A 24590-nucleotide genomic window follows, 5' to 3' on the forward strand; every position below is an offset into this window, starting at 1 on the left:
CTCTTAGCCGCGTTCGAGAGAAGAATCCTCCGAAGAATTTTTGCCCCCCTACATGAGGATGGACGATTCCGTGGTCTACATAATGACGAAATCTATGAGCGCTACCACGACCGGCTGGTTGTGGATCAAATCCGGCTCAATAGGTTACGGTGGACGGGTCACCTAATCCGTATGGATGAGGATGATCCAGCCCGGAAAGTCTATAGGGGCAATATATATGGTAGAAAAAGAAGACGAGGTAGACCCTGCGTGAGATGGAGCGATGGCGTAGGTCAGGACGCCAGACAGGTTTTAGGGATATCAAATTGGTGGTTCTCGGCGCAAAACCGGGGTATCTGGGGTTCCTTATTAAGGCAGGCCTAGACGGCAGCGCCGTTGATGGTGATGATTCCTTTCTGGTGATTGTTCACAGTGCGGAACAAGTAAAAATTGGAAGGAACTAAGTCCGGGGAAAATGGGTGTTGCATAAATTGCTGTTAACCCATGCTCTGAATTAGTGCAACAGTCCAAGACCTACCGTTGTGATAGTCAAATATGACGCTACATCTGTTCACCAGAGATGGACGTCCTTACTCGAGGCACTCTAACTGGGCGGAGTATATTTCCACAGTTAGATTTCGATTTAAGATTCCTCCTCCCCTAGAGTCACGTAGTGCAAAACCAAGGGGAATGTAAGCGCTTTTCGGGACGATCTTGAGGGCGGTGCACTACATTACATGTCGGTGTCGTTGACTTGCTATCTACTGGAAATTCAGGGAAATTTTTCGCACTAACGAAAAAAACCTTGCAATGTTTCTGATATAGAGATACGGAAAATCGCATTCGTTTTGTTGAAACAAAAGTTTCGTGAATTCATGATTTCATAGAATACACCTGTGTCAGAAATTCTTGATCCATTGGAACTAAGATTGAAGCAATAAGCCTTTCCTAGTACCTTATTCTTGCGGCGAACAAAGTTTGATTATTTTAATTATCATCATTATTTCGGAGTCATTCCAGCGAATATTTTAGTCAAATTCAGGTTATTGACACCGAACATTATATTCGCATGTAGACAGTTTTTTCCTACAAAACCCAACGATTAAGCTTCAATTGAGAACCGTAACGTGATACAACTACGCAATCACAAGAATTCAGGCCAAATACTTCCCTTTTTTTTTTGAATATTTTACTGAATCAGATCTAATAGAAGTGACCCCCATGCCATCTCTTATCAGCACAAAAACGAAGTCAAGAAACTTCATCTTATGATTTTTCGCCTTATCAATGGAAAACGTTTAGTAATCCCAATACATATAAAATCTGAGAAAAAAAAATCGAAAATCGAACCACATTTCAATCACTAATATTGTGGAAATGTGGAAACGTGTCGTCAAACTTGAGAATCTAAATTTCGTCTCGTCGCTATTTTCTGGTATGAAAAATGTTATCTTTCAATCATGTGAGCGCAAAAGAAAAGTGTGGTGCGATCTTTATCGTGATGATTTATAGGGATGTTATCTGATTTTCAAAGAGTCTAAAAATGAGCAAAGATAAACGTACGCTCGCACTCGGTTGTACTTGGATGTAGAAAGTAGAAAACTTTATTAATTAGGCCGCAATGCGGACGTTAAAATACTATAAATAGGTGAAACATGCTTTAGCGAGGGATTTGTGCGGAACAATAGTCCGGCATTAAAAAGGAGCCTTAGCCCCACTAGACCCTGCATACTCGAATGTTCAGATTCAGATGCAATTAAGCTGCTGCTAAATTTGGAATACGATATGATGTGGCAACTATCACTCTGTCTAGAAGAACTTAGTACTCGATCGTTCGAGTGTAGATTTATACTTTTTGATAAATGCAATCTTGTCGTATTAAAACTAAGCTCCTTACTGCACTTCAGATTTTCAAATAAGAAATTGAAACTTGAAATATTCGAGGGTGAAATCGGGAACCAAATTTTAGAGCTGAAGAAGAAATCTGAAATTTCGTTTAATGTAGCTGAGATTCTATTTATGGTTCAGTTGATTATGTCAAGTTAAGAAAATCACTGAATGCCAGAGTTGATTTAATCTAAAGAAATCGGGGGAGGGAGGGGGCTTTCCAGTAAAATTCGGAAAAAATAATGATACTATTATTAAAATAATTCTGCTACTATATAATGCTATTATTAACGTTATTTGACAAGAGATAGTTATGAGATGTTTTTGAGGCTTAACTGTTTTGTAGAGGCATCTTCATGATTTTCTTCAGTTTTTTAGGTTGGATAATTTCTTAGTACATAGCACGTAATATAGGCATATATCCACTTTCGGATGATATTGACATTCATAGTCTTGAATTTGCAAAGAAGCAACAGCTTTGATGTATTAGAACTTTGTTAGTAATAATGCGATTTCCCCCGAATTTGGTAAGATCATGCTCTATATTGTAGCCTACATCACTGCAAAATTGGTACGTGTCGTGATGGTGGTACTAGCATAAACTTAAGGGAGGTTTTGCGGTCAATTATTAAAAATTATAGTAGCATACTATTATTAACTTTATTTGAACAGATATCGGCATGGAAGATATTTCGGAGCCCAGGCATTATACAGTGGCAGCCTTCTGATTTTTTTCAGATTTTTCGGTTGGTTAGTTTCTGAGAATGGCCCCCTTAAAGAAATAATCACTTTCAACCACTCGCACTCCTCACCATTCTATCAAGTGTTTAAACTAAGACCGGCTTCGAAAAGTACTAACCAAAACCTTTAATTTTATACCCCACATGACTATATTTGATGAAAAAAAAATTACACTCCTCTTTTGCATGTATGGGGACCACCCCTTAAATTCGACGTAAACGGGTGTAACTCACTATATGCATAAGCGTTCACAGTTCCCACTTTTCTACCACCGATTCCACCAGTCACCAGGGATGAACTGCTGGAGATCTGCAGTCGAATAGGCAGCAAAGCCCCGGGTTTTGACGGCATATCGAATAAGGCCCTCAAACTTGCCGTCAAATGTAAACTGGATATGTTCGCGGAGCTGTTCGAAACGTGCATGTCCGAGGGTATCTTCGCTGCACCATGGAAGTGACAGAGGCTGGTGCTGCTGCCTAAGGCTGGTGAACCGCCAGTGGAACCGTCCTCCTATAGACCCATATGTCTTCTGGATACAATGGAGAAAATGTTGGAGTGGGTTATTTATAATAAATTCCTCCCAGTCGTCGAGAGCCAAAGGGGCCTTTTAGACAGGCAGGCAATGGATCAACCATTGATGCCATCAAAATGATTACTGCAAATGCAATTCACGGAAGGGGTTGTACCAGCAAATATTGTGTGGTGGTGACCCTGGATGTGAGGAATGCATTCAACTCGGCCAGTTGGAACCTTATACGAAAGTCTCAGGCGACGATTGATGTTCCTACCTACCGCGCCGCTATTATCGATAGCTACTTGCAAGAGCGGACACTCTGGTATAATACCGATGATGGACCCAAGGAGTACATTGTCTCAGCGTGTGCCCACCAGGGCTCTGTACTGGGCCCACCACTGTGAAACATCATGTATAATAATGTACTTAATCTTCCCGTTCCAGAGAAGGCCACGGTGGTGGGTTACGCCGATGATATAGCACTGGTTGTGGTCGCAAAGCATCTCGAAGATGCTGAGTTGTACTCAAGCGAAGCAATCAGTGTTATTAAGGCTTAGTTAGAGAGTGCTGGACTGGCACCCGCGGAGGAAAAGACGGAAGCGATCCTCGTCACTAAGCGCCGCATAAGAAATTACGCCTGCATTAGAATCGGGAATCGTATCAGCACTTCCAAGCCGGCCATCAAATATTTGGGGGTGATGATAGACGGAGGACTCAATTTTAAGCATCACATACAGCATACTTGTAAAAAAGCTTCCACCATGAGTATGGCTCTCGCAAGGATGATGCCGAACGTAGTAGGACCGCAGCATACTTACAGGCTGCTCATCGCCAAGGTGGTGAGTTCTATCATGCTGTATGCAGTCCTAGTTTGGGGAAAAGCGCTGCAGATTTTAGGCAATACACATAAACTGAGACGGTTTACAGAAGAACAACGTTAAGGGAGTGTTCTACCTTCAGGACCGTCACAAACGATGCAGCATTCGTCATCTCGGGAATGATGCCGATTGACATCGCAGGTGAAAAAAGCCGAAAGAGAGAGATCCATAATCAGATGGCAGCAGTGATGGGACCAGTCAGAAAAGGGTCGTTGGACTTTCAGGTTGATCCCTTCCATCGGGGAGTGGCTGGAGAGAAAGCATGGGGAAATCAATTATAATCTCACCCAGTTTCTCACCGGCCATGAAGGATACCGTCAATACCTGTACAGGTTTAAATTGTACAACTCGCCTAATTGTCCAAACTGCGACGAGGTCCCAAAGGGCCCAGCACACGTATTCTTCCAATGTCCTATGTTCGTGAAAGAAAGGAGGAACCTAGAAAAAACTCTAGGTGAAATCCTATCACACAAAAAGCCTTAAAAATGAGTCCTGTTTAACTTTCAATTTGTACTTTTTGGCCTCTAAACGCCACTTGCAAACAATGTCGGACCAGAAATTTGTTTCTCAGATTAATACCGGACGGGACTCATCGAACTATAGTACAAGTTCAAGGACGTCAACTTTCTGCAGTTCCATCTATAGTCTAGCCCTTTGACCGAGCGTTTTAGTGCTGTATGAAATTTTTTCGGGAGCAATCCTGTCGCTGAGACGGATTTTTTGTAGTATCCAGCTTGGCTTTTTTGCTGCATTTACCTACAGTGTTCCGGTCCCCCAGTAATCTACATTTCATAATTACTATAGTCGGTGTTATTGCTTGTAATATACTGAAGTATTTGTATACCGTATAAGTTGTTCGAATCCGTACCTTCAATTTGGATGTAATTTTGACTGTATCCTCCATTCTTGACGTGTTTAACCCCCCTCCTCTTCTCTAATTCAATATTGAAATTGTTGCCCATGTTCGTATTTAGCCTTTTTTTGGGAGGAATTTTTGAGATGTGGAGACTCATAGGAGTCTAGATTCCTAACGCCATTCACTTTCTTCAAAATATTTGCGTTGCCAACAACCCCTGCGTTCCTGCTCTATTATATATCTGCAAACCGCTTACTTTATCTGTGGGTTATTCTTATTTTTAGCGCATTCGGCTTCTTTTATGTGTTCTAGCACTCTGGCGTGGACTAGCCGTTTTGTTTACCCTCCGTAAATTTTGCCGCAGTTTGGGCATGAAATCTTATAAATGCCGCTTTTTCAGTCCACTCCGTTTTGTCCTTGACTGATTGTAACCGGGACCTAAGTAAGTATCGTCTGCCGGACAAGGTGACCCAGAATCCATGTTTATGTAGCCATATGTATGTGTGTGTCGTGATCCATTCTTCAAACAAGGGCTTCTTTCATCTGTACGCTTGAGAACAGCGCTTTTACGTCGAAAGATACTAGTAATTCATCACTTTGTATCGCCCCGGCTTCATTAAGCCAGGCAATGACTTCCCTGCCATTTCCCACTGCCTGTTTTCGTATTTTAAGGCCTTTTAATTCCTTCCTAGAGCCACTTCGCAAAATTTTGGGTTGGTGAATTCTTTCCTCCAAACTCCATCCGGATATCACGGCTGAACATGTCTACTATTGGAAACAGACTTCTATGGTGGTCGTCAGTACTAGCATACAACTTAATATCATCTAAGTACATCAAATGTGTCAGTTCGCACTTAGCATGTAGGCCATATTTGATTGCAAAACCATGCCCTCTAGCAGCATTCAGTAGCCATGAAAAGGGGTTCTGTATATGTAAAACCCAGGGGGACTCAGCGAATCCCTCTGGAAGGTGTCCCTCCATATATGGATGGGCTCTGAGGTATGAGCATCCTTAGATGTACGCGCTGATAAGTTGGTATGCCACCCGTCCATGACTGTCACCAAAAACTTTATTAGTTTGGGACCAAAGCGATACAGATGTAGGATATCGATTAGCCAGGTATGCGGAACGCTATCGAAAGCCTTGGGATAATCGATATAGCAACTAAAGAGGTTTCTTTGGACTCTATTTACTTGTCCTACAGCTACCAAGTGAATAACAGGTTGCTCTTTGCATCCCCTTGACCCAACTCGGCAGCCCTTCTGCTCCTCGGACAGAATGTTGTTGGTCTCGAGGTGCGCATTGGCCCTTCTACTAATAATGGACGTAATGAAGTAAACGGTCTTGTTCTGCGGGGTCCTGCACCGTGTCCTTCTTAGGGATAAGGCAGGTAATCCCCACAGTGAGGAAGGGTGGAAATTCTTCCGGTCGATTCATTATCTGATTTATACTGTGTCCCAACCGACTATGGACACTGGTAAATTTCAAACACCAGAAATTCTGCAAACGATCTAGACCTGGACCCCTCCAGCTATTCGAGCTGTTAATGGCTCTTCCAACTTCCTCTTCGGAAACATTCACAAAATTCATGCCAGGCGTATTGGCATGGCGAGTGCCTTCGGTGGTGATCCACTCATCATGATCAGCATGCTGGGCGGGTAAACGCAAGCTCTTTCGCTTCCGTCACCGAAAACTGCACTGTCTGGACGCTCTGTTGGGATGGGTTGAGAGGTCTGAAGAAGCTACGCTAGTTTCTTGCGTATGTTGCATTCTGGACACGTCTGGAATGACATTCGCCGCAACCGACTGCATATGACAGAAAGTTTCTACTTTAGTGTGTCCAGAATTTCAACTAAGGGTGTCTCACTGGGGATGGCATAGTTTCTGTAAATCCTCTGCACTTTATTTCTAACCCATGTGCTGACATTGCCAGGGCTGATGTGAATCAGTCTAGCAATGTCCTGCCTTAGTGAGTCCCGCCGACGTTCCAGACGGATTTTCAATGGTGGATCTCTTCGGTCACTCATACCAAAAACACGAAAGCGACATAGTCGAGATGCAATCTCATCTTTGATTTGAGATAGAACTCTCGGAGTTGCTGGGAATGCATTGAGCCTGAGAATACCTGGTCTATGCAAAGGATCCATTTCCGAGAATTCTATACATGCTCTTTGTAATTCGTCCCGAGCCTCAGCGGAAACCTCAGCTGGACGGTGGAGAAGAGTGCTGCGGCGAGTACTGAGACTGTTGCCTGCGGCGTGATGTTGATGCCGCCGTCTCTTCCCCCATCGACTCTCGGTCACCAGTTTCTCCGATGACCTCAAGTCGAACATGCTCCCTGATGGTGGTCGGGGTTGTGTCGCTGCGAGTTATAAAGCGGTACTGGCCTGCGATTCGATGCTCAGTCACGTGCGCGAATTGCGGGAAACGCTCGACGAATCTCTGGTGCAACAAGGGGCGGTAAAATATTATAGTCACCCCCGATGTTATTTCGTAGTAGGAGCGGATGATGAAGAGGTTCATTGCTTCAGTCTATAGGCAGCGAATGGGCCTAAGCGAACCTGCTGAAGTAGCCGCCACAGATTGTCGTAAACAGCTGCAGCAGGCGGAGCAATGCTCCTGGTCGTCGTGGCGCCTAGACGTCGAACCCAGTCACCAAGTCAGATGACTTCCGCCGGTTATCCGTACCGGACCTCAAATTTCTTCTTCTTCTCATATATGGATTTGCATTTTATCATAACTGCCAGGTGTGGGGATAGCTTCCTCAGTGAGTAATCTGCAAGACTGCAAAGTTCCTGCACTTTCCTCACCTGCCCCCTGAGATGCTGCGGTGTCGTACAGCCATTTAGACTGAAGCCTCCAACCCTCCTTCTTTCGCAACTGGGCTTGGGACCGGCTTCGGCGGTTATTATTATTATTTTATAAGGAGGTGGACGTAGACTTTTAGACAATTTTTGTAACTCCGCAGCTTAACACGAGAAGAAAGGCTAATCAAACAAATACAGTGTTATTTTTTTCCGCATTTCCGAGAGATAAACGTAACTTGCATGCACCTTTCCTAACTAGTGAAGCTTAGGTTCAATGCGAAATCAATTGGCAGCAATAGGCCATCTTTTTTATCGCTGGATGAAATTTTTGCCTAATTATTCACATATGTACATATGTTACTTTTGATATGAAAGCAAAGCAACTGAGCACACCGCCAGCAGATACACCTTGAGCCTCAAAATCATAAGCAAAGGCAATAAATTCAAAGTTTATACCTTACACCGCCTTTGAGAAGTCCGTATGGGAAAATCCAATGGATGACAAACTAGATCTTAATCTATCCTATCTTATGTTGTGGCATTCAAAGTTGAACCACGGATCTGAGACTAGAGATCGTCATCGTAAGTAGTGGATTATCTAGGGAACTTGCTTCCACTGAGGGACGCCGGCGGTTGGTGAATCACAGACACTGAGTAGCAAAAGAGCTGGGAACTTCCAACTCAATCAAGCCCCGAAAACAGCTGGATCAACTTTTTTCGCTTCTATTGCAATAATTCAGCTTACGCATCCACTACTGAGTTGCTATACAAAGTGTTGATGCAATAGCTCAAATAATCCAAGGGCGATGGTAGCTTTTAATTCATTACAATACGTAATGACCGCCAAATGAATGAAATCGATTTCCGTTTAATTTACGAACAGAATTGATTGATTTCTAAAGTTATCGGGGTGTAACTATTATATTTCGAGTAAATCATCGGCTTATGCTTTGATTGGGCAGTTTATTCCTGGAAAATATTCTAAGGCGACAAGCAACAATCTTCTATAAATAATGGAAACAACAAGTCTTGGTGGAATAGCCAATCACACTATCAACCCTTAGAATATACATCGCTCGGTGTGTTTATCAATTCCAATCCAAATACTATGTTCACACTACGTAGAAAGCAAGCAAGAATAAATCCGGGATTTAACTACACAGGGTCAAGGTCCCCACCGAATATAGCATGTGCTGCCTACATGAAATCTAATCACTTCCAGCTTGCGGTTGCCTCGTTAAAATGGGTCGCGTGGGACAACGTCCGGCTCCCGAAATACGCCTCCATTGCGTGCATGCAAGAGTGGAAAATTACATATATCTATTCGGGGGTGAACTACTTATCCAGTGAAGAAGCTCCAAGTACTCACCTTGTACCGGTCGAAACCCTTCAAGTGGGTTTCTGATAAATATTTCATGCCCAGCATTTTTCTCCGACCTTTGGGTTCAGCTGCTCTTGAATGGGTCAGGCGATGTGGGGCTCAGTGACGCAGTGGCCGAGTGTGAGCTTTTCCTACGTTCAGTCGTAAATTTCTAATCAAAACACAATTATTCCACCATGCACTTGCGAAAGCTTCAGCTCGACTACGTACTATGCCAAACTACGAATAGGTTCAGTCTGACGCAGACATTTTTCACAATTTGCTTGCGCGAACGGACGACCTTAAACCTAAGCTCATGGAATGGCGAACGCTATTATTCACTTTGCAGCTCCAGCACAATTGCGAGCTTTGCAATTAAGATTTTAGTATTAACAATCTGATGCTGATCTATTAGCGGAAACACGTTTGTTCAACGACGAACTCAGTGCAAGATTTTCTTTTTAATATTTAAAGATGTCTAGGACACTTGGCGGAGATTTCAAGTATCTTCACTCGCGGGGGCTTGTTGGAGCTCCGAGAACGTTTTGAATAGTCAATAAATGAACCGACTAATGACGGTGCGTGACTAGAACTACCAGCCATCCAGTGCTGGAACTGAGCACTGTTATCACTGGAGCGAGTAACCCTCAGCCATTACCCGCGCCGTTATCAGTCTTATCACTGCAAGTTGATAGAATCCGGAATTGTGCTGGCGGGCGAGCCGTGATATTAATCTCCACCACTTGAGCCCTAGAATTTCAGTGGCTAGACATCAGCCAGTGGGGGCTGAGCACTGTCGTTCGGGGAATACTGAAACCTGAGAGGCTCCAAGAATGCCGCTGCTCGTGCTTGATGCCACCTTGGACATGTCAGTGGCACAAATTTGTTAATCAAATAAACAACGTTGCAGCGTAAATGTGGCGTACTTGCGGTGGGTTGGAAGCAGATACAAGGGGGTGGTTAGAAGTAATCACATGTAGATACATCCATACGCTACTCTTGACGATATACATATATATGTATAGCATATGCTTACCGGAAATGCAATGGAGTTTTCCAGTGCATCACTTTTTTCCAGTTTAATTTAAACTTGAAAGATATCGCATTCAAGAGACTGATTACAGTTCGTATGTGATATCACGTATGTTTTAGAACAGTGATTGGGTGTGATAGCGAGTCTGTGTCGCAGTTCTGAAGAATGATTCTCTGGACCTATCCTTATCTATCACTGAGAGGCTGCGAGTTTTGTGTAAATTGGAAATACTAAGGGTGGCAGTAACCATTCTCTTTCATGAAAAAGAGGGAAAAGGAAATTTTTTTTAGAGGTAATGCATAATCATTTTATTGTCGATTGTAGTACTTTTGATACACACGAAGATATTATTGCGTTATGGATTATATGGTATCGGAGAGAAAAAGGCTAGCTTGGAGATTTTTGTTTTAATTCAATCGATATCTGAATCCCTTTTGGAAAAGAAACAGAAGTTTGTCAAATCTTATTTCCTAATGTCTTATCATGATCTAGTGTCAAAGTTTTCAATAATTCTTTTTTCAAAGTTGATTTATAGATTAAATGATCTTAATAAAAAATTGATAGTTTTCGAATTATTGAAAATTCAATGAAATTCCTTAAAATCGTTCTCTTTTGTTAGATTTTCGAATGTGACTCCTAAGAAAATTCATATTCTTAGATTCAGATTTCAGATTTTCTATACTAATTAGCCATTTCAATAATAAAAAAAAGTTGGGAAACCGAAAGCTGGGCGCTTCAGGTATGAAAGGTTTTGTTTGCTTCTTCGGTGAGTACATTTAAGTGTAGAACTATCCTATTTGTACGTAGCCCGTTATGTATATGCATTTAGCAGGTATAATTACCCACTTTAGTGTAATATTGATATACAGTTGCAGTAAATTTACACGGTAAAGTCAACTTTGAGCTAATGTAACTTTGTTACTATTGCTTCATATTATATTTTATACCACTTACAACTTTTATAACTCTGGGATAACCTTAAGGGGGTTTTACTCAATTTCTCTAAACTGGTAATAAGGTAATATGGTAATGGTAATATACTATTATTAACTTAATTTGAACGGATATCGATATGGAGACTATTTTGAGGCCTGGGCAGCATATAGAGGCAGCTTCATTATTTTTTTCAGATTTTTTGGTTGGGTAGTTTGTGAGAATGGGTCCGCTAAAGAAATCATCACTTTCCACCCCTGCTACTCCCCGCCTTTCTAACAAATTTCAAAACTGAGACTGGTTTCGCAAAGTACTAATCGAGACCTTTCATTTGATACCCCACATGACTATATTCGGTGAAAAAAATGTTTACACACCCCTTTTACATGCATGGGGACCCCCCATAAATCTCAACGTAGAAGGATATCACTCTCTGCATGGCTGAGGGTCCACAGTTTCCACCTTCTCACCAAATTTCGTGCCAGTCGGTATAGCCGTTTCTGAGAAAAGTGCTTGTGACAGACAGACAGTACAAAATGGTGGAAAATTTCCTCGGCAAGGTGGCGAAATCCTTAGGAGAAGAAGCTCAAGTACAAGCCAGAAAGCAGGAGAGTGTCATAAAATGTAAGGACATTGACGAAATCACGAAAAAGGAGGATATCCCTGACGCTTTAGAAAAGGAGTTTGGACCAATTAGCTTGCAAGATTCCGCAATCAGCGGACTGAGGAAGGCTTACGGAGGCACGCAAACGGCAATCATAAGCTTACCAGCTGAAGCAGCGTTCAAACTGCTGGCGGCTGGAAAAGTAAAAATAGGTTGGGTGGTTTGCCGACTCAGGGAGCAGGTGTCCCTTAAGCGCTGTTTTAGGAGAGCCTTGAATGCAGTAAAGAAATGAGGTTGATACAAATCAACCTCAACCACTGCGAGGCAGCGCAAGACCTTCTCTCGCAGACCATCTATGAGAAGGGAATCGAAGCTGCCATAATGAACGAGCCTTATCGCAACAATAAGAGCGGTGTCTGGACTGCAGATGTAACTGGCAAGGCGGGAATATGGGCGTATGGAAATCAAGCCATTCAATAAGTGATGGAGGTTCCCAGAAGTTGGATTCGTCAAGGCAAACATAGCTGGTATCTATATATATAGTTGCTATGCTCTAGCAAGCGCGACGATAACAGAATTCGAAGGAATGCTAGGTATGCTAGTCTCGGATGCAAGAAGTCGAAACTCCAAGATCATAGCTGGTGATTTCAACGCGTGGGTCGTGGATTGGGGCAGTCGCACTACGAACACCAGGGGCCGTATCCTGCTTGAGGCTTTAGCGGAGCTAGACTTGGTGCTTGCCAACACGGGAAACGTTTCCACTTTTCGTGGGACAGGGTCGGGCCCAATAGTCGATCTGACATATGTCAGTATGACATTGGCGAGGAGAATAACATGGCTTGTGCGAGCATTATACTCAGAGCGACGACCAGGCGATTTTCAACCAGGTCGAATATGGGCCATGCGTCGATGTGCGTTCCCGTGAAGCTGGAAACCGAGGCTGGTCTATGAAAAAGCTTGAGGAGGATGCATTCATAGAATCATCGAGGTAGGCTTAAGCAGGCTATACGGACCAGCAAACGAGAATGCTTGAAGGAACTTTGCACAGGAGCAGATCAAAGCCCCTGGGGAACAGCGTACAGGCTAGTTATGAAGAAGATGAGAGGGGGATCACCACAACTAACTTGCCCGCATCTTTTGCTCGATATCGCGACGGAGCTCCTCCCCCCGGATAAAGGGGAGCGCAAACAACACAAGCAATCATTGGACGTCTACACCATACCTGCGGTAACTGAGGAGGAAGTTACGCAAATTTGCCGGAGAATTGGTGATAATAAAGCACTCGGTCTGGATGCTATTCCCAATAGAGCCCTTAAACAGCGTGTTTGAAACATGCATGATAGAAGAAGTTTTCCCCGACCAGTGAAAGAGGCAAAAACTAGTTTTGCAATTTCGCAGATGATCTAGCTGTGGTGGCCGTCGCGAAACAACCTGAAGCCGTTGAAATGTACGCTAACGAAACCATTAGCGTCATAAAAGCGTGGCTGGAGATGGCTCAGCTTGATCTTGCGGAACAAAAGGCGGAGGCGGTCTTGATTACCAATCACAGAAAGAGGAATAGTTAATATTCGTGTTGGTGGTCACGTCATCACTTCGTAACCGGTTATCAAATACCTAGGGGTGATGATTGACGCTAAAATCAATTTCGAAGGACATCTGGACTATGCCTGTGAGAAAGCGGCAAATACCAGCGTATCATTAGCGCGGATGATGCCTGACATTGGAGGCCCAAGATACAGTCGCAGATTACTTGTGGCCGGAGTGGTTCGCTACAGACTATTATACGCGGCCTCAATTTGGGAGGAAGCACTATCGTGTGAGAGTAATCGTAGGAGGGTAAATATGACTTACCGCTTAATGGCGCTAAGGGTGTGCAGCGCCTTCAGAACAATATCAGGCGAGGCAGCGTGTTTTATTGCGGGAATGATCTCGATAGACATTCTGATAAGTGAGACACGCTGCCTGTACGAGACAAGGAAAATGAACCCTCCAGAAAAGGATGCAGAATACCGAAAGGCGGCAAGGCGAGAGTCGCTGGAGAAGTGGCAGAAATGGTGGGACGACTTGCAGAGGGGTCGCTGGAACCACACTTTGATTCCCCGTATTGAGGGGTAGATGCAGCGACGACACGGCGAGATTAACTACCATCTGACGCAGTTCCTGTCAGGACATGGTGGTTACAGGAAGTACCTGCACGAATTCAGGCTGGATGATTCTCCCTTGTGTCCTGAATGTGGTTGAATATCTGAGGACCCGGGATAACTTTTGCGGCCAGGTGGAAAATGTGCTATGTGAACAAGCTGACGTAAAAGCTATAGTGATCGAGTGCAAAGATCTAGACGAGGTAACATTACCACAGGATATCTGTGCTGGTGTAAGGAACAATTCAGCCTTAGCGACCTAGAAGACAGTGCCACTAAAAGGATGAAGAAGACATGTGGAGGTACACAGACCGCTATTATTAGCTTGCCGGTGGAATCAGGAATTAAACTGATTGCCGCGGACAATGTAAGAATCCCACTGATGGCAGTGGGATTTGTATCGTGATTTGACGTCGGGTACCAGTCGACTCAGTTGTGAATGAGTACCTGAGTAAAACCAGGGTAATAATCTCGGGCGAGCGTAGTGCTGACCACATTGGGTATCGTAATCCTGTAGTGCACCGTTACGGTCTTAAATGAAGTACTCTAACACCCTTCAAGGTCCTGATCCAGTTTGGATTGTTCCGCTAACCATTATTATAATTATTAATGTAAAAATCGCATGTCGACTTAGGGAGCAAATATCTCTGAAAAGATGTTTCAGATGCCTCGATTTCGGTCACTTTGTAGCAGCATGTAGTAGCGAGTACGATAAGTCGAAAATGTGCAGGAAGTGTGGTGAAGAGGGCCACCTTATCAAAGAGTGCACTGGAGATCCGCAATGCATGTTATGCAAAGGGAGAATGGGAGTAGATGATCAGCACGTTGCAGGTAGTAGCAGGTGCCCGGCATATAGGAGGGAGCTGAATATGATAATATGTTTCATATTATATTTTATACTACTTTCAACTTTTATAACTCTGGAATAACCTTAAGGGGGGGTTTACCCAATTTTCCCAAAAATATGATAATACACTATTATTAACTTCATTTGAACAGATACTGATGTGGAGAGTATTTTGAGGCCTGGACACCATATAGAGGCAGCCTCAGGATTTTTTTCAGATTTTTCGGTTGGGTAGTTTCTGAGAATAATAATAATAATCATTGGCCCATTAAAGAAATCATCATTTTCCACCCCTCCCACTCCCGGCCTTTCTAACGAATCACAAAACTAAGACGGCTTTCAAAAAGTACTAATCGAGACCTTTCATTTGATACCCCACATGGCTATATTCGGTGAAAAAAAATTTTACACTCCCCTTTTACATGTATGGGGACCCCCCTTAATCTGAAAGTAGAAAAATAAATGCAATAAATGCAATAAGTATTGCAAACAAAACCTTAAAAATTATAGTAATATTATAATGATAATCGTCGGCGCAACCATCCATATTGAATCAGGTCCTTAAATGTGTTAGAGCACTTCATTCAAGACCGTAATGGCACACTACAGGATTACAGTACCCTATAGGAGGCAATGTGGTAAGCACTGCGTTCACCCGAGATTATTACTTTGATTTGACTCAGGTACTTGTAATGCACCTAGAGAAAATAGGATGATCAGACGATCCTAATTGGCCGAGAACAACCTATTGTGAAGAGCTATCCCAGAAACCTAAACAAGTCGGAATACCGGAAGCTCGCGCTTCGGGTATAAAGGTTTTGTGTTCATCTTATGTAAGAGACGCACATTTCTCTGTCCGTATATAGCTACAAATCCAACATAATCCTTCATATTTTTCCAAACTACGAGACATACGTACATATTAGAGCCATAGATATCACGCTCACCCTAAACAAACAAACTGCTTATTACCTGCTGTACACATATATGCACGTATCTAAATTTATCGTACCCATATTTCCGACTTACGTCTTATATCTATCTGAATTAGGCACTACCCGCAAAGTTCATTAGCACGCATATATTATATACCTACATATACACATGTCTGGTTGACAAATAACTAAAAAACTAAAACAAAATAATTGTCTGCGACCCAATTCATAAGAATTCATTTCGTTGTGGTATTGACGAATTGATATGTGATGATGACGTCATGCGGGTTGTAGAGTGCACGAAATTCACAAAAAATTGTAAAGTTTCACCCCCAATAACTTTGTTAATATTAGCTGGATCTTCTTCAAACTTGACCAAACTGTGCATTATATTCTTCGTTACACTCATGCCAAATTTTGTATTTCTGGGATGAACATAAGGGGGGGTGCCGGGTAAATTTCTAAAATGTGGAAATATACTATTATTAACTTTATTTGTGCAGATATCGGAACCGGATATATTTTGAGGCCTAGATTTCTTAGAGATGCACCACCGTGATTTTTTCCAGATTTTTCGGTTGGATAGGTTCTGAGAACGAGACCTGTTACACTTTTTGTGGGTCATATTTTCAACCCTTACTCCCCTATGTTTCATCTAATATCAAATATTGAACCAGATTCGAAAAGTACTAATTGAGACCTTTCATTTGATACCCTACTTGGCTACATTCTGTGAAAAAAAAATTTGCACCCTCCATTCACATGTACGGAGAGCCCCCCCTTAAACTTAACGCAAGATGGCGCCACTTACTGCATGTAAAGGGATCACCAGATTACATACTCTCACCAATTTTCGTGATAATCGGTCTAGCCGTTTCCGAATAAATCGGGTGTGACAGACAGACAGACAGACAGACAGACAGACAGACAGACAGACAGACAGACAGACGGACAGACGGACAGACAGACACCGTCACCATTCTAATAAGGTTTTGTTTCACACAAAACCTTAAAAAAGCAATCAAAAGCAAAAACGAAAATATCAAAAGAAAAAAAATCCAAATTTAAATAACCAAAAAGCAAACGGGAAAATAAGGTAAATAGTGGAGAAAAAAAATTAAAAAAGAATAATCAAATAAAAAAAAATGAAAATGAGACTTCTGGAAGGCAATCACCCCCGAGACGTTAAATCTCAAAGACAAACACCACAAACGACTAGCTCTTATGTTATTCTACCAAGGATAGGGAAAGAAACTCTACTTTACAAGGTGGGAAAAGAAATTGAGGCTTAGGAACACTTGCTTTCGGGGAAAAAGCCGTGAAACTTAAAACTAGAAATGTGAAGGCAAATGTACGTGAAGCCTAGCCGGGAACAATGATGAGAATCTATGGATTCTCTATCCGACACCACCAAATGGAGTTGTGAGCCGGAATAGGCTACCTTCCACTGATTCAGAAAACCTGTAAATAAGAAATTATGATCCAGGAAATATTCGGCCCCGCGTTGGGCGCCATTTGTAACACACCTAGAGGATCATCCTAATTGGCCGAGAACGACCTAGAGTGAAGAGCTATAAAATATCCAAAAAAAATATCCCAAATTTGTAATGAACCTAGGGGAATAGAATGATCAACCATTCATCCTAATTGCCCGAGAACGACCTAGAGCTATCCCAGAAACCTAAAAGGTTGGCGAAATTGACCGTGAAAGTCCACCGGCAAAGACTGAAGTTCCACCAAAGCGTTTAAAGGACCCCCTTATATTCCCGAGCCTAGCTAGGACAGAGGCGTGCAAGAACGTGTCAACCGAGCACTTTGATGGAGGTCCAGTCTTTACGGGCGGGCCTTGGCGGTCAATTTCGCCAAGTTTCTTAAGTTTCTGGGATAGCTCTTCCCTCTAGGTCGTTCTCGGCCAATTAGGATGATCGGTTGATCGTCCTACTCCCCTAGATTCATTACATACTCATTCACAGCTGAGTCAACTGGTTTCCGACGTCAAATCACAAATTCCACTGCAACCAGCCAGATTTGAACCGCGACCTTCCGTACAAAAGCCTTGTGCTCTAACCACTGAGTTATGCGGGCACGTAATACACTATTATTAACTTCATTTGAATAGATATCGATATGGAGAGTATTTCCGAACCTAGGCACCATATAGCGGCAGCGTCTTGATTCACGAGTATTTCAACGATTTTACGAATACTGTTGTCAGAAATGCGTTCAAAAATTTTCACGGTACGGACAAGTGACCGGATCGGACGGTCATTTGAACATTCTTCTGGACTACCTTTCTTTTTCCATATTGGAAGTGTGGTACTTCCTTGCCAGCCAGATGGTATTTTACCTTCCTGAATAACCCGCTTAAAGATCAATTTCGATTTTGTCACTTCTATCCACGCCTTCTAAAAGAATCTAAATAAAACAAAAAACAATTGATTTTTTCCTTAAACGGGATATATTATTTATTAGTAATAATAAACCTTGCATCCTTTCGTCGAATAATAAACCTGGCCTCAAGGAACTACGAATAGCGCAAAGACAAAGAAAAGCAATGCAGAAACTATGAGAAAAACCGGCATTTTATTTAAAAGCGGATAAAGGAAGTGCGATCGTGATAGTGGAGAAAATGGAATACGACGTGGCTGTTCAAAAAATTTCGGACGAGAGGATACTTTGAATTGAAGAAAGACCCTTTGCCGGATTAAATTAAACGTATGAAGAAAGTATTAAGGGAATGTCGCCAAGTTATTAAGAATCCAGTCAAATTTCGGACGCCTAATCCTGTACTACCTGGAATAAAGGGTCTACCAAAGATCCACCAACCTGGCAACGAATTCCGGGAAATTATAACAGCCACAAACTCGTCCACACAAAATATCGTCAAGTGCCTGTTGAATAGGTTTAAGGAACTAGGAGAACTACCCGCTGAAAAAGACTTCAGGAATCCAGAGGACTTTATCAGGAAACTAAAGGATGTGGAAGTTATGACACCAAATGAATGATTAGGGTCATTCGACGTGGAGGCCTTGTTTCCAAGCATCCCAGCGAAAGAGGCTCTTTTGTATCTAGAGGAGTGGCTACTTAGTAAAAATACCACATCTTTGGCATGAAAAAGAGAAACAGGGATACTTATGAAACTTGCGGAGGTATGCATATCGGAGAGCTATCTGACATTCAAATGGAGGTCCTACAAAAGAACAGGAGGCGTGGCAATGCGGAACCCCCCTTTCACCCTTTTTAAGTGACGTATTCATGGACGAAATTAAGAATGATCTACACTCCGATTAATTGCTCCCAAAGAGCTAGACCTGGCATATAGATGACATTTTCACTATTTTCCATGAAGACAAAGTGATGCTGGAGGTCCTGAATAAGGTAAATCGAAACCTTAGATTTACAATGGTGGTAGAGATCAATGGGGAACTCCCGTTTCTTGATTTAAGAATCATTAGAGAGGAAAATTCTTGTATTCTCTGAATCTGGGCCGCCTCTCCGTTCGAACGAGGTATTGCCGGCCGTTATCCGACGATTTTGCATTTTTGCCAATTTTTACGACCCGGGGGTTGTCGAAATTTTCAATTTTCCCCTTTGTGGCCAGCCTGTTTGGTCTCGGATTTTTCGCGATATCTCGCGTCCTCGGCATCGCAGCTTGGAAATGCCTGAATCTGGGCCGCCTCCCCGTTCGAGCGAGGTATTGCCGGTCGTAATCCGACTATTTTGCATTTTTGCCAATTTTTACGACCCGGGGTTGTGGAAAATTTTAATTTTCCTCAGGGGCTAGGCTAGGGTCCTCGAAGGACCCCAAAAACATGAATCCAGTGAGATATATAAAGTGAAATGTCCAGATTGTGAGGAGTGCTACATAGGGCAAACTAAAAGGCTAGTTTCAGTACGGGAGAGCACGAGAGAGAAGTAGAACGGGCCAGGAGGAAGAACAAGAAGAGCAGGACGGTGAAATCAATGATAGCAGGGCACACTATTGAAGAGAGACATAGCATTACCTGGGAGAACGTAGAAGTAATCCGGGAATGGAGGAACGGGTGGAAGTTGGTGGCGCAAGAGAGCTAGGCGATCTTAACAGAACCAGAATGGAACAAATTGAACCACCACAGGCAATGTGGAATCGAAGCTTCCGAGAGAGGTGGCAAGGGTGACACCGGGCAACATTAGTGGCTCCACGATCTCTAATGGAGTAATCGGGTAACAATTAGAAGAGCCAAACGTTAAATTTTAAGGAAATGGTTAGCAGATGTATTTCGCTCTTCTTTATTAATCAGTCATGAGGTGGATGGTGGACTCAGGGCTCTCTCAGTTCCCAACAAAAATTATAAAATATAATTCGGATCCATCACATGTTTGCGGCTTCATAAAAGGGAGCCTACTACATTTGGTAACCGCTTCGATCACGCTGCTTCCAGGGGAGAGACATAGGCATAGTCGAAAAAGAGGAGCCCATGGACCAAAAAAGTGAGCTGCAGTCTCTCTCTAATTGCTTCGATGTGACATGACTGGATGGCGGATTTAGGGCTCATTCAATTTCTAATAAAAATTATTCTTTAGGGAATTCCTTACGGCCAGCAATTTATTTTATTGCGGTACGATCAATTCCTAGAGATCTGAAAATTCTTCAGAGAGTAAGGTATATAGAAATAGGTAAATTTTTCAAAAGATCGCGTCAACTAGAGAACTGCATTGATGAATTCGTTGCATTCTTTTGTGGAATTTTCATCAACTTTGTTTTTCTGAGTTAAGCGTCCATTAAGGACACTCATTCCAATTGCAATGAAAAATATAAAACAGTCGATCTATTACAAAAATTTTACTTCATCCCAAGATTTAAGTTAAGGAAGACGATAATTATCAAAATCATTAGAGATAAAATTTGGATAAACTCATAATATTCTTGAGGTATTAAAGAGATGATCAGAAGTAGTGTAAATTAGAAAAGCAATTGCTCATTTTTTAATGCATTTTTACCCACGTATAATTGATCAAAATATGCAAACGTAATTCTGCTTATTAGGCAGCAAAAACTTCTCTACAACATTCGGGCTTACAAGATAACAAACATGCAGAAAGCAATTTACTAATCGGCATTGATTGCGGCTATGAATAAACAAAGCAGAAAATTTGTTTAATTCGCAAGTATTTCACGCGTCATTAATCAATGTGAGTCACTAGTTTCGCAACGAGGCCGAAAATTGGCATACTAAGTTTTGCAAAATAACGTGGCGAACTCTGATATTAAGATACGTATTTACTCGTATATTATCGAAGCAGTTTTGGCATTTTCTTAACGCTTCACCTGAATTTACTTCACTCACCTTCAAATCAATGGATTGATGATAGATACAATAATATCTTTCATTAAAGCACAACATGGTATAGTTGCTCCAGTTATTATCACTACAATCTAATAATGGAATTTCGACGGTATATTTTTGTTATGTAATTATTTTGAAGGTCGGTAATGCATCGGATTAATGAAGGTTCCCTGAAAAACCAATTTTAAATGACTGGAAAACTTAGAATACATACTTTTCTGACATACTACTATAAATCCTTATTTGTTTGTAGAAAACTAAATCTGAAACAATTGACGTCTTTCGACGCTTTTCACTAATCGTAGTGGTCTCCAGAATAGAAGGATTTAAGAAACCCGCGGTAGTAAAGCGTAGGGGTGAACTTTATCAGCTGTACAAAAAAGCACTAGAAGTTATGTGAAAACAAATCGGAAACCAGAGCTTCACTAAAAATACTAAAACTGAAAGCGTTTTCAATTTGCCCCCCTATCTAAGTACTCATTACTTCCAACAACGCTTAACTTTAATAATCGGACAAAAGCCGTTTCATTTCCTCTAAAAAGACCATTTGTCTAAGTCTATCCTAACTTCCAGCTCACCGAGATCAGGACAACATTTATAGTTATGACGATACTGGGGTTACGATTTTTTTAGATTCAAATGCTTGTGATGGCAAAGGACTTTTATATAAAAGGTATAAAAGAAACTTCAATTTTTTTATGGTGTAAGAAATAAACTCGCGCACATAACGGTATTTGTATTTTGATGAATATGTTCAATACATTTTATTTCCCAGTTATCACAATTTCGGCAGATGTCAGATTTTACCTAATACTAGCGCTAAGTGTCAAGCATTTAGACTTGGACAATTCTACCTAATTAAAAACTAAAGGGGCCCTGGTGGTGGGGGCCGGTGGTAGGTTAATTGGAGAATCCGTCGAGAACTTCCCGCAACATCGAGCACGTATGCAGAATGGTGTACATCCGCATGGTTTGAACCAGACTGTGTGAGAGTCCCAGGACATCAAGGGAAGCTGTGAGGGATTTAGGTACAATACCTCTTACTGACAATATTATGGGAACTACATACACCCACTCGCTAGTCCATTGGTATTCGGTGAACAAGCTAACACTGAATGTCAACAAATGCCACTGGATGCACTATTCCCTTCAACCCTCCCCAGCATCCATTTGCTATTCTCTCAGTGGACAACTCCTTTCAGTACTGACCTCCTTCAAAGACCTGGGTGTAATATTCGACGACAAACTTCGTTTCAATTTCCATTTCGTTGACATCATCAATAGAGCTTCCAAAATGTCTGGTTTTATCCTACGGTCTTCCTCCGACTTTACCTCAATCCAGCCCTCCTTAATACTCTTCAATTCCCTTGTCAGAAACGTTCTTGAATACTGCTGTGTAGTCTGGTCTGCCTTCCGCATGCAGGACTGCCGCGCTCTTGAAGCTGTACAACGCAAATTCACCCGGACCCTCTTTTACAAAAAGGGCCTTCTATGAATTAATTATTCGTCACGACTCCGCGCTCTTAATCTTCCCTACCTACCGCCTACGCCGTATCTTCTTTGATATATGCACTTTTTCCTCTCTTCTCTTCTGCAACAACGCCCCTAACTCTGATGTCACGGGGCAGGTTCATCCATTCCACGGCGGAGTTTGGATGATGCATTCGGAATTTGAACATAGTTGTCCGTATCCACTGCTGGACGTTTTCTAGATCGGCGTTCGTCCACGGCATTATTCCGAAAGCATAAGCACCATAGCATAGGAGAGCACCCTTCAGATCACCAACTCGAGCATGGGTTCCTTGCAGAATTTCTAGGTATTCTTAGGTATTAGGAATCCTTGGTCTGCCTCGGTCATAGCTTCTCTGTGGAGATCACAAATGCTCGCACTTATCACATCGCATTTAATTGCAAAACCATGCCCTCTACCTTCCATCAGTGACCATGAAAGGGGGTTAAGTCCCATGCAAAACCAAAGGGAACTCGACGAATCCCCCTGGAAAATGCCCCTCCGTATACCGATAGGCTCTGAGGTATTAGCACCATCAGATGTACGGACTGATAGGGTGGTACGCCAACCTTCCATAACTGTCGCCAAAAACTTTATTAGCTTCGGAAAAATGCCTTCCAGATGTAGGACATCGATCGTTGTCGAAAGCCTTGACATAATCGATATATAATGGTAACTAAAGAAGTTTCTTTGGCCTCTAATTGCTTGCCCTACAACTACCGATTCGATAATCAGTTGCAACCCCTTGAACTGACTCGGCAGCCTTTCCGCTCCTCGGACAGAATGTTGTTGGTCTCAAGGTGCGCATTGACCCTTCGACTAATAATGGACGTTATGAATTTGTAGAGGGTTGGAAAGCAATTAAGCAGTCTTGTGTCTGCGGGGTCCTGCATCGTGTCTTTGTACGGATAAGGTAGGTAATAAGAATGGCGGAAATTCCTCCGGCCGACTCATCACCTGATTTATGCTGTGCGCCAACGGACCATGCATTCTGGTGAATTTTTTGTAAAAGAAGTTCTGCACCGGATCCAGACCTGGGCCCCTCCAATTCTTCGAGCTGTTTATGGCTCTTCTAACTTCCTACTCGGTAACATCCGCAAAATTTATACCAGGCGTAGTGGTATGGCGGGTGCCTTCGGCGGTAATATGCTCAGCATGCTGGGCGGGTAACCTCTAAAGTCCACCTCAACATGCTTTCGCTTTCGTAACCGAAAATTGTACTGTCTGGACGCTCTGTTGGGATTCGTTGTGAGATCTGAAAAAACTCACTGGTTCCTCGCATATGTTGCATTCTGGACACATGTGGCCTTTTGCCATACTGTCGTAACCGACTGCATATGACAGAAAGTTTCTGCTTTAGTGTGTCCAGAATTTCAACTACGGGTGATTCACGGGGGTGGTATAGTCGGGTAAAACCTCTACACTTTATTCTTCACCCGCCTGCTGCCATTGCCAGAGTTGAGTTGAGTCAGCCTAGCGATGTCCTGCCTTAGTGAGTCCCATCGACGTTCCGAATTTTCCATGGTGGATCTCTTCGGTCACTCAAACCTATAACATGAAAGTAGCTGATTGACAATATCACAATCTTGCGCAAACTTTAAATGGAGTCAACTAATTACATACCTTATGTCGGGTCCACAACCTTGCCAAAGTGCAACAAACCATGGTAATTTCAAACGTAAGAACATAATTTTTTCCTTGGTTTATGTAGGCTTGCAATTGCTGCATCTGATCCAATCAAGTGCCAATTTTTTGACGCAAATCGGAGAGAATTTGCCACAAGTGTTTGCGGCGCATTCACACGTTTGTCAGCGTAACCCGCATGCTTGCCTGTTTATTCACACTAACCCGCTTATATTCGTTGGATGGCGATGTTTGATTCCCTAAAATCATTCGAAACATTTGAGAAGGTTTGGAGTTTGCGGCAAGTGCCAATCATGTGGACCCGGCATTAGCTATGATGACGTCTCAAAATACTAGACAAGAACGGTAATTGCAGGAGGAAAATTCCGTGGATAAGGCCTGGTGTCAGTGCCGTGTATGAGATGCAGCGCATTGGTATGTATCCACGTGGTTGCGGGTATGCGACATTGCACAGTTGTTTATGGTTTGTCACATGAGATGGGGAAACACACACAAGAAAACCATCTAAGCGTCATCGACGCACCGACACCTCAATGGGCCAAAAATACGTAATGGTATTCCGTGTCCCTTTGCCACTGGATTTGTCCCTCCTA

At 42.6% G+C, this 24590-nt stretch overlaps 1 protein-coding gene across 3 annotated transcripts in view; it reads right to left on the reverse strand.

Moving 5' to 3' along the window:
* LOC119658215 (ethanolaminephosphotransferase 1) overlaps window positions 1-9835 on the reverse strand; it is a 33696-nt gene extending 23861 nt beyond the window's left edge. For 2 of the 3 annotated variants that reach the window (XM_038065492.1, XM_038065482.1), the window contains exon 1: window positions 9033-9835. In XM_038065492.1, coding sequence (XP_037921420.1) covers window positions 9033-9089 — 57 coding nt within the window. In that variant the 5' untranslated portion in view covers window positions 9090-9835. The remainder of the gene's footprint in view (window positions 1-9032) is intronic. The other variant, XM_038065488.1, reaches the window with a different exon arrangement.
* Between the last annotated feature and the right edge of the window lie 14755 nt (window positions 9836-24590).

This window comes from Hermetia illucens, chromosome 1 (assembly GCF_905115235.1).
Source record: "Hermetia illucens chromosome 1, iHerIll2.2.curated.20191125, whole genome shotgun sequence".
In the NCBI taxonomy this organism is placed as follows: Eukaryota; Metazoa; Arthropoda; class Insecta; order Diptera; family Stratiomyidae; genus Hermetia; species Hermetia illucens.